Here is a 10,938-nt window from a genome sequence, read left to right as displayed (position 1 = left end):
GTCCTTGGTTTGATCAGGGAGGTCAAATACTTGTATTTAACCTCCTTGGTCTGGCTCCAACTTTGCTTGGCCAAAGTCCAACCCTATTATTATGATACATTTGATCAAGCTAGCGGCTCCCCAATTCATTTCGGCCTTTCAAATGTCAATTTCTAACCTAAATATACATGTAGATTTTCCTAGTGTGGCATATCGGTATCTGTAATTATATAACACCAACTACGAAGTACACTGGGTGCCAAACTAGTATTATTCTAGTATCGGGCCGTTAGCCGTTTTCCTTCGGCAGCCAAGAGCCCTTAGCCCGCCTATCTATATCTAAGATCTAAATTACGGCCACGGAGGAGTTGAGCCTCAACTCGTCCGGATCCGTGGCGGTATAATTTATTTAGATAGGCGGGCGAAAGGCTCTTGGCTGCCGAAGGAAAACGGCTAACGGCCCGATACTAGTTTGGCACCCAGGGTAACTACGAAGGAAACTCACGAAAACGTCAGATATCACGTCTAGTCGAGCCGCTGGGAAGTTGCGTGGCGTTTTCAAAGGGTGAATCAGGCAAGAGGTCAACAGCGGTCAAAGTTCAGTGACCTCCAAGTAGGTCAGCAATAATATTCACCTGATGACCCACTTCTGATCGCGATGTCAGCGCTAACCGGTCATGCATAGCGAAACATTTTAATTCACCGTTAATCGTAGTCAGCCCGCCCTAATTCAACGCTAAGCTTTGCGTTGAGATTGAGTTTTCCTAAATAGAATGTATTTGATCGCATAAATTCTACGTTGCACGTTTTTTTTTTGTGATCCCTAAGGCCAAGTTGATTTGATTATATGGATGACATCCACGCGCGCATGAATTTTCGTCCATTAAAAAAAAAAATTGACCATACTGTAAATCGTGCAAATTGAGTGAATATGTCGTATGTTGCAAAAAAAAAGTATTGGAAAACGATACTAACGTCATAGAATGCCGAAATCAATTCAGCAAAAGAGGAAAATGTGAAGAAATGAAAATATGAAGAGTCTAGTATTATTCGCCATATCATACTGGGTCTTACTAGTCATTTGTTAACCTTTATGACCACATAGATTTCATAATGAGGGCAACTTCACAATAATCACTATTGTTAAGTTGCGTCATAAAGGAATAGAAATATCAAACGTACGTCACCCATAGGATACAGGTCATTTAAGGATACGGGTCATTTAAGGACAACGAATTCTTTTAGTGATGTCACAAAGAATGCCACAACAACAACAACGGAAAGATGATGCCACAAAAACAACAACAAAGAAAAGAAAACACTCCTGAAGTTTTACGACTGGATAAAGTGGGCCGGACATGTCCTCTTACCATTGGGAGGCTCAGAGAAAGCAGAAGGTGTTGGATAAGCGGTGTTTGACGGTGGAAAGCAGCTGTGGGGGCTCCGAGGTGGCGTCCGCCCGGGAGGGGGGCTCCGCTCAGTCCAGCCAGGCGTCTTCATCATGCAGTAGGTAGGGCTGATCACGTTAAATATGTTTACCGAAGGAAAAACAATATAAGGAAAAACATATTGTTCCTCCTCTTCTTCTCCAAACACTAACCTATGGCCTGATTTGTTGACGTCCCTCACCATAGTAACTGGTGTTGGGTTACATCATGTTGCAATTTTACAGCAGGAGGGATTTATATTCCTGTCTGGCCATATTTTGTAACCATATTTGTTGTGCTGTTGTAGATAATTATGTTTATTATGTTTACCGAAGTTAAACATATTGTTTTTGCTCTGTTTCCTCTACTTCTTCTCCAAACAAATAAGGTCAATGACCTGAACCAGACCTCAGTCACCATGGTAACTGGTGTTGGGTTACATCATGTTGCAATTTTATAGCAGGATTTAGACTCTTGTCACATGAGATGGTGTGTTTGGATAAGAATTAACAGAGCATTACTACCAAGGTTGAAAAATAGGGAAATCCTGAATGATGCCGGGTAAACATTATATATTTGCTTTGCAAATGTTACCTTTCTAGTTTCATTTTCATGTTCTAGACTTTTTTGTTCTAGAACGTAGCAAAATTTTGATGGCGTCATAATCTCAGATGTAATTCTGAATTTTTTTCTGATTCTTGTTTTTTTTTTTTGGCGTCAACTCAGCTGCAGTGGCGGTTCCTCTGTCATGACCGGGAGCGCAATGTCAACCCCACCCCCCTCTCCCACACCACCGGAAACCAAGAATGACGCACTTCCTCTCGACAAGGAGCTGCAAAGGAGGCTGGGAATGTTGGTGAGGAGAGAAATCAAGCAGCCAATGAGCAAGATGGAGAGGAGGAACTTGTTGAAAGAAGCTGACGGCTTCCATCGCGCCATGTCCCGACGATCTGCCAAGTTGCCCGGCCGGTATACTTCACTGGACTACGCCCAACAGTGGTGATCAGTCGGAGAGAACTGCGTCGCCGTTATTTTTTTTTTCGCTAAATTTTTCGCTAAATATATTTCTTTAAAGAAATATATTTGTCAATTATCACGTAACGTACGGTCTCGAAGCTTTTTTGTCGTTGTTGTTGTTGTTCCAGCGTTAACAAAACACACAAAGTGGCCACTCTTGTTCTAGAATAGAACAAAAATACACGAAAAATAAACGCTATAGTCACAACAAGGAGTTCCGTGTCAATAAAGTTCTCTATGAAAATAACAAAACAAGAAACAAATCAATTAACTGTCAGCCACTCTCGTATCGGAATAGCACAGCCTGACACATCTGAATACAAACCTATTTACAATGTACTAGTATATATATCAGAACATGGTACAATATTTCAATGCGCTGTGCAACATTTCTGAACTTGTCTTTCTTTCTAAGAGTCCAACTTCATCCTTCATACCGTATCTGGTTTTAAAATCATAGATTCGTCAGAAATAGTTATTGGTGAGAAAAATGCACTTTCCGATTATTATTCTCCTTTGCTGATCAAATTATTCTATGATAGCCGTTCTGTACCGCCATGGTGCGTGTAGATCAGCAGTTTTTTTTTTCAATATTCCAACAAGTAATCACAAGACGTACGTGGTGACAGCACACTTTTTCAACTTATATTAATCTTAATTTAATGCCGCCACCAACACAGGGGACAATACATTACTCATTTTCACCTGGGCGAAGTGAGGAAAGTCGTGTTAAGTGCCTTTCCCAAGGGCACAAGATCGGTGGCATGTCAGGACTCGAACCCGGGACCTCTTGATTCGCGCACTCTGCCGCTACGCCACACGACCCCAAATCAGTAGTTGCAGTACCTTCGCCCTTACCAGGCGGCGCTTCACGGGTACTACTAGTATGCTCAACGCGGAAACGAGGCTTTACAAACCAACATGGCAGAAATGGACGCTTTGTTTGGCAGCGATGTCGACAGTGAAAACGAGCAAGCAGGTGAGTTTGTGAGAACATAGAGACCACACATTGCCGCACGAAGTCTGTACGCACAGTCTAGAACTGTCTCCAGTGAACTTGTCAACTTTTTTGTCGTATAAACGGTAGGAAAATGGTGTCGGAATAAGTTGTGGTTAGAGGGGGAGGGGGGCGAAAATTTGCGGCATGGGTCCTTTCGGTAGCATGTTTGCTAGCCAAGTTTGAGATATAACGTTAAATCTAGATGTTGGATTGTACTCGGGAATATATAATAGCACACGAGGCTCTAGAGTAGTTTGCTAGTCCTTTATAACGAGTGTTATTCACTGTAGTAGAGTGCAGGTAAAATTTATGTGGTGTATGACTATGAAGTTTTGAATGCCACCAGCACTTGTGCAGGTATGCAGAAATAAGTGTCTATTGCCCTTCATACGAAGAGTCTATATACAAAACCTCACACTTATACATGTATCTGTTGAATTCTGAATGCCAATTTGGACTTTCCCCATATCTTGAAGCTATAGCTTGTAAAATGTAATCAAACTTGGTAAGGGTAACCGTTATATTTCTAAAACATAAGACCAATGGGTTATAAAAATCTTTGATATCCAGATATAAGAATATTCCAGTTTCCTAAACCATATGTCTGTCACCATGGTAACTAGTGTTGGGTTACATCATGTTGCAATTTTATAGCAGGAGGGATTTAGACTCCTGTCCAACCATATATATGAATGTGTTTAACAGAGAATTAACCAAGCAGACCATATGCGAAGGTAAACATTATGCATTTGCTTTGCAAATATACCTTTCTAGTAATGATAGTACTACTAGTATGTAGTATGTTTCTGAAAAAGCTTTTTTCATTCTATAGATGGGAAAGCCTCGCGGTCAGGTAGTGACAACGAAGAGGAAACTGGCAACATGAACGAGCTGTTCGGTACACAGCTGCCCAGCGACAGCGAAAACGAGGACAGCAGAAGTCACCAGTCAGGGAGCGTCCAGTCGGAGAGAAGTCGGTCCAGATCACGATCCAGATCACAATCCAGATCCAGATCTCCATCTAGATCCAGGTATCAGTGTTAGAAATACCATCTGTGCATATGCCTCTCGGTCTACACCAGGGGTGCCAGAGTATACAGTGCAATTTTGTGGAATACATTGCAATTTTACGGAATACAGTGCAATTTTACGGAATACAGTGCAATTGTGTTGTTATATAGTGCAATTTAATGGAATACAGTGCAATCATATTAGTATACAGTGCAATTTTATGGAATACAGTTCCTAGTAAAATTGCGCTGTATTCGGTTTTACTAGGAACTGTATTCCATAAAATTGCACTGTATACTAATATGATTGCACTGTATTCCGTAAAATTGCACTGTATACTCTGGCACCAGTGTACATGAAACGTTGTACATGTAGTTGAAATGTTATCAACCCTTTAAATTTACACAGTGTTAGAATACCCATCTGTAGTCTGCATTTTGCAGAGACATTTTCGATATTGCAGAAAAAAAATTCAGCAACCTGCAATTTTGCAGACTGAAAAAATCAGGCTAGGGGTTCAATGGTGTTTAAGACCTTTTGTGTTTAGTACTGACTTTACGATAATAATTATATACAAGTAGTTTTGCATGTATTTTTCAAATTACATGTAAAATATTTGCCAACAATGCAATTTTGTATATGCCATGGGTTAAGATCTGGACTTTCAAGTATCATGTATTTGCAGAAAGTGTTTTCGAATTGCAGAACAAAATTTTGACATTCTGCAGAACACTGAAAAAAGTATTTCTACCCCTCCAGGTCTGCAAGCCCACAGTCGAGATCCGGTAGCGAAGACAACCAGTCTGACCGAGAGAGCCAATCAGGAAGGGAGTATCAAAGCGGCTCTGAGGCCAACCAATCAGGAGACGAGAAAAGTGACCAATCAGAGAACGAGGCTGGCGCTGACTCAGAGGATGAAAGAGTTCAAGGGTCAGATGATGATGAGAAATCCAGAGGTAGCCAGTCAGGAGACGAGGGCCCACAAGGTGACCAATCAGGAGATGAGGGTCCGAGAGGTGACCAATCAGGAGAAGAAGAAGGTGGTGTCAGGTCAGGTGATGAGGCAGGCAGCCAATCAGAGAAGGAGGGGAGGGACCAATCAGATGATGAGAGGAGCCAGTCAGGGAATGAAGTGGAGAAGGCTGGAAGTGGGTCAGATGCAGAAAAGAAATCTGGTAAACTTTCAATTTTGCACTTTTCTTCCTTAATTCATAATACACGTACTACTATTATAAAATTGTTTCATAAAGCAAATTGTACTGTTCGTACTTAGACCTCATGGAATATTGTTGTGGAACAAAGATGTTATGAAAGTCTACAAAATTAAGTTACTGTATTAATTACTGAACATCTATAACTTTCCTATATGGATATTTATCTGTATATGTATTTCATAAAGCAAATTGTACTCTTTACTTAGTACTTAGACCTCATGGAATATTGTTGCGGAACAAAGATGTTATGAAAGTCTGAAAAAATTAAGTATTAATCTCTTAAGTTCTTTAATTTTTCTAGATTTAAATTAGGCCACACCAATTTAATTTCTTGGTTAACGGATTCGCCGCTTCATTTTTTTCTGATTTGCAAATAAAAATAAAAATTCAGAATCAACTGCAAAATGCTCATATTTTGCCCTGAACAGTTGAAAACAGTCCTTTTCATACTTCTTGTTAAAGTCATTCCATCTTTCAATGCAGTGGTATCATTAAAAGTTCAAAATTGTCAAAATTTTGAACCAGCCTGGTGTGTTGACTTAATGGCTCCTATCTTACAATTTTGGGTCATAATAGGATGCCTAGGCCTGTTTTTATTTTAATTTTTTTTTCCCCCGCCCGCTCCATTATTTTTGTAGAAAAGTCCGTTAACCAAGAATTAAATTGGTGTGGCCTTATCTGTATATGAAAGCTGAATGTGTTAGTTGAGTGCAGGTGTTCAAACAAAAACATTGCAAGGCTTATCAAAAGTGTAGAATTTTGTGCAACAAAAACTGAAGATCTTTGCCTAAAAGAAAGAAGACATTTGCAATTGGCTACATGTATAACTTACAGATTATTGACCAAACTGGTTTAGGTACCTGTACCTAATTTGTTAAGGTGCATGTAGCTCTATTTAACATTTCTACGCTTGACCCATCTGTAGTTAAGGGTTCCGACAGTGACAGTGATGACAGTGTGATTGGACGGAGACCAAAGAAAGCAGCAGCGTCAAGTGATGAGGGCGGGCCTGCAGGGCTTGGACTTGGCTCTGACAGCGAAGGGGAGGGTGGAGGTATGATATCTCAGTCTTCTATCATAGACACTGGCAGGGCTGGAAATACAACTTGCATATATGTAAGTTAGTGCAGGTAAAGTTTGGGCTATGCAGGTATTTCTGATGTCTACCTGCACCAAGAATATTCTGTATACCATTATACATTTGATATGTACAAAAATACCTACAAAAATATGTAGGTGCACCAGTGCACCCATAGGTGCACCAGTGCACCCATAGAAAAAAATTGGTTGCACAAGTCCAATTTTGGGTGCACTAAGGGGCACATGCACCCAGTATTTCCAGCCCTGAAATATGTCATTATTTTGGGCAAGTGAAATTGACCATGCACTTGCCCAATAGAATTTTTGAAAACTTGTTCAACTCTGACTGAAATCTCTTGTTTTTGTTTGTTTTGCCTTTCCAGGTGCAACACCTGTAGCAGCTGCAGCTGATGACTTGTTCGGAGACGCAGATGACATTTCTGAGGAAAGTGGCGATGAGGGAGACGCCAAGATAGGAGAGGAGATCAAAAAGGCTTTAGGAGAAGATGTAAGAAGGGATCATCTTCTTTTTTATGTTTACCTTCACACTAAATCACAGAAGAGAAGCATATTGAAACTGGTTTCCTCCTTCCCGCGGCGATGTCAGCTCCAGAGACACTAGAAATAAACACCTTCTGTCCACATTCAAAGCACGAACAAACAGATACAAGAACAGTCCTATTCCGTACATGATAAAACTACTAAACGAACAGTAACAGTAACAGTAACCTCTCCACATTTAGAACGTTATTATTATTATTTATAATTATTAATTTATATGTAAATATTAATATTTGAACCAAATGCCAATTTCTATATAGCCTAACTCTTTATGTGAAAAGTATGTAATTCAGCCACTTTATTTGGCTGCGATGTACTTTTAAAGGATCATGTTGATGTTGATCAAATGAACCAGTCATTCATTCATTCATTCATATTGTTAGACCACACCCACTTAATTTTATGGATGGCATCCTCTGAAGACCCTCATACTAGTGCGCGCGGGCAAAAAAAAATTCCGGCCTAAAATGAAAATGCTACTGAAACCACAGGAATACAAAGCTGGTACCTGTATTGTGAATTTGGCAGTATATAGCGACTTTTAGTACAAAACGTTACATGCTGACCTTTCGAGGAATTTATGAATCGGCACTGTACGTATGTACTGAGTTCTTGAGTCGTGGAACTTCGGTAGCCTGGGTGCCATCCTCCAGAGTTACCACTGGCTCCGTTTTGTCACTAACTATGCCAGGCCAGAGCCTTGGAGGATGTGATCTTTCTTTTTTATTTTTTTGAGAACAGGCGAAAAACAATGCGCGCGTGGATGTCATCCATAAAGTTAAACCAGTGTGGCCTTAGATAGCATTGTGAACATGTGCAATTCTTTCATAAAAGTGCTTCTGTGTTGGTGGTTACATGTTTAAAGGTAAAACTTTTGTTCTAACATAAAAAGAGAAATGCTCTTACCTAGAGCTTTTGACCAGTCTCTCTGATCTTCTACAGTAGACAGACAAAAGTTTTACCTTTAAAATGTGCAATTCTTGTCCGTTCTGCTAGGGGGAGCCGATGGAGGAGGGTGGTGAGGCTGAGGAGGAACCTGCACCTGAGACCAGGATCGATGTGGAGATGCCTCGCATCAAACTCAACCTGGGAAACTCCCAACACTTCGTCAAGCTGCCAAACTTTCTCAGTGTGGAGACAAGGTATGGCACTGTCACATCCTACAAATTGTTGTTTGTTTGTTTGTTTGTTTGGCATAACCAGTAAACCGCCTTTAGGCATAACACACCAGTTTTGCACATGTACATACATGTACAAGCTGCGTAAGACCAGACTGTAAGGTTTGAACCACTCACACCGGGAAGGACCCCTACTATTTTTGATAAGTGCGGTGGGTTCTTTAACGTGCGTGGGGTGTGGCTCTCCCCAAACACGGGACCTCCATTTAACGTCCTATCCGAGGGACGTCCCTAGCCGAAGTTAGGTCCTCATTTACACCTGAGTGAAGTGAAGAAAGTCGTGTAAAGTGCCTTTCCCAAGGGCACAAGATCGGTGACATGGGCTGTGAGGATTCAAACCCGCGACCTCTTGGTTCTGAGCCGAACACGCTACCGACTGCGCCACACGATCCCATGTGTTATCAGTGAAATTTTGCTCATTGAAAGGTGGGCAGAGCCTATGGTTTGGAGGACTAGCTAGATAACATGTGCAGTTATGTACACCTGGGTGAAGTGAGGAAGTCATGTAAAGTGTCTTTCTCAGGGACACAACGTCCAACCGGGAATCAAACCCGTGACCTCTTGATGTTGTGTTCGCTCACCTAGCCACAGGGCCATCTGACGCCACCACATTTCACAGTAGAGAGGTCACTATGATTAAAAAAACACTGGACATTTTAAAGTTTACCAGGGTTCGAAATTCATTTTTGGGAATAGGTGCACTGGTGCACCCAACCTAGAAAATTAGGGTCACCATATGAAACAAAACCTAATTGCAGGTCATACTGCTCCTCTTCTGAACTTGAATCTAAAATGGGAGCAAACTTCAAAATCTCAAACAAGTACTACAACAAATATTTTATCATTTTTCTGACGCTTAGAAACCAAGAATATCTGGTATACTATTATACATTTCTAATGTTAAAAATTCCTGCAAAAATACTTGGGTGGACCAGTACACCCACAGAAAAAAATAGGTGCACAACTCTGATTTTGGGTGCACTAAGGTTCACATGCACCTAGTATTTCAAGCCATGTTTACAGTATGTAACAGCCAGCCATCTTTTGTCATACAGTAGTATATAGTCTTGCCATTCTTGTACAATTTGATCCTGAACCAAAGTAATTCTCTCCCTGTGATTTCAGACCGTTTGACCCTGTACTTTATGAGGACGAGATTGAAGAAGACGAAATGATGGACGAAGAGGGAAGAACAAGGTTGAAACTAAAGGTGAGATTCACAGTCAAAGTCACCTTGCTGGAGTGCATCCAATGCGATTTCAGGGCAGCAAAACTGGAAATATTCTGAATAAGGCAATCCTTGTGATGCTGACACATATTGCTTTACATCAGTACATTTCAATCAGTATTTCATACTCTGGGCGTTTAAAACTGCAGAAACAAGCCCCAAGATGAGTCCTTTATTTTCTGGGTGGTACCCTAAAAATCAGCCAAGGGTCCTTCCAGTAACTATTTTCCATCAGAATTTTGGGATTTTTTGCTCTATGAGGGTCAGTATATATTGTGATAGTGTGGTTTCAACTCAGTATGTAGCTATAGATAAATGACTAGAATCTTGGCTTTGAAAAATTGGGTTTCCAAGCCCTAAAAACTGCACTGGATGCCTTTAAGTATTGTGCTAATTAAGTGGCTTTCACAAGGACACAATGTCTAGCCAGTAATGTCAGGAATTGAACCTTTGAACTGTCGATCCTGTATCTGCTTGCCTCACCACTTAGGTATCAGTTACAAATTTCAGGCTTGGAAAATATGATTTCAGAGAGTAGAGGCTGTACTTGGGGGAGAATGTGGCACTATTTAACAAGAGGTGGACACAATCACTGTTAACCCCTACCATAGCCTCCTTGCTAAACATGACCAAATCTCCTACAGGTAGAAAACACCATCCGATGGCGTAAGACTGTGGATGAAAATGGTTTAGAGACAAGAGAAAGTAACGCCAGGGTCGTCAAGTGGTCAGATGGAAGGTAAGACTGATTTAATCAAGCTCCAAGCTCCTGATTGGACCTTGAGAGGCTCCATGTCAAGCACTTGTTAATTAGGAGAATCATGGCCTACTAATACAGAAATTGTTTTAGACTTTGAGTTTGAGCATGTGGTTGTACATGTAGTTGAAATCAGAACTGTTCTGCATTTTTTTATCTATGATATTAGTGACTCCGATACTGGCCTTTTGCATGTAGTTCATTTATGCAACTAGACCAACCATCCATCGAAAACCAAATCTGTTCCTTTATTTCTACAATAACTGAAAAACGAGGAGAAGTTGAATTTATGTAACGATATTTATGGCTTCACCACAAAGTGGTGAAGACATATTGTGTTCCCTCATGTTTCTTCTCCTTCTCCTTCTCCTCCTGCCATTTCTTTAAATGGATTCATCTCTGCCATTTTCAGGCCAAATAACACAAAATTTGGCATGAAGGTAGAGTGGGCAAATACCCTGACGCGTTTTTTTCATTTTTTTGAAA

At 40.7% G+C, this 10,938-nt stretch overlaps 3 protein-coding genes across 3 annotated transcripts in view; 2 read left to right on the top strand and 1 right to left on the bottom strand.

Annotated features, from left to right (window-relative positions):
* LOC109468761 (glutathione S-transferase Mu 6-like) overlaps window positions 1-545 on the bottom strand; it is a 4,048-nt gene extending 3,503 nt beyond the window's left edge. Inside the window, exon 1 of the mRNA XM_019767089.1 lies at window positions 485-545. The gene's annotated coding sequence lies outside the window, so the exon portion shown is untranslated. The remainder of the gene's footprint in view (window positions 1-484) is intronic.
* A 771-nt stretch (window positions 546-1,316) lies between these two features.
* On the top strand, window positions 1,317-2,549 carry LOC109468749. Its single transcript, XM_019767077.1, has 2 exons — window positions 1,317-1,489; window positions 2,139-2,549. Exons 1-2 carry the CDS (start codon window positions 1,338-1,340, stop codon window positions 2,407-2,409), a joined length of 423 nt encoding a protein of 140 aa, XP_019622636.1. The 5' UTR covers window positions 1,317-1,337; the 3' UTR covers window positions 2,410-2,549.
* Window positions 2,550-3,325: 776 nt separating this feature from the next.
* Window positions 3,326-10,938, top strand: part of LOC109468716 (RNA polymerase-associated protein LEO1-like) — a 14,169-nt gene continuing 6,556 nt past the window's right edge. The window contains exons 1-8 of the mRNA XM_019767033.1: window positions 3,326-3,402; window positions 4,256-4,454; window positions 5,194-5,609; window positions 6,574-6,702; window positions 7,112-7,236; window positions 8,286-8,431; window positions 9,593-9,677; window positions 10,340-10,434. Of these exons, the coding sequence (XP_019622592.1) occupies window positions 3,345-3,402; window positions 4,256-4,454; window positions 5,194-5,609; window positions 6,574-6,702; window positions 7,112-7,236; window positions 8,286-8,431; window positions 9,593-9,677; window positions 10,340-10,434 (1,253 nt within the window). The 5' untranslated portion in view covers window positions 3,326-3,344. The remainder of the gene's footprint in view (window positions 3,403-4,255; window positions 4,455-5,193; window positions 5,610-6,573; window positions 6,703-7,111; window positions 7,237-8,285; window positions 8,432-9,592; window positions 9,678-10,339; window positions 10,435-10,938) is intronic.

The sequence above is a fragment of the Branchiostoma belcheri genome, unplaced genomic scaffold (assembly GCF_001625305.1).
Source record: "Branchiostoma belcheri isolate BF01 breed outbred unplaced genomic scaffold, Haploidv18h27 scaffold2, whole genome shotgun sequence".
NCBI classification, from domain to species: Eukaryota; Metazoa; Chordata; class Leptocardii; order Amphioxiformes; family Branchiostomatidae; genus Branchiostoma; species Branchiostoma belcheri.
This window is presented reverse-complemented; position numbering and strand designations above follow the sequence as displayed.

Excerpts from the sequence above, each read along its gene's own strand:
- LOC109468749 (XM_019767077.1), top strand. The coding sequence starts at position 1,338 with ATGTCCTCTTACCATTGGGAGGCTCAGAGAAAGCAGAAGGTGTTGGAT. Across the intron at positions 1,490-2,138 it reads GCGTCTTCATCATGCAGTAG|TGGCGGTTCCTCTGTCATGA; the intron begins GTAGGGCTGATC and ends ACTCAGCTGCAG.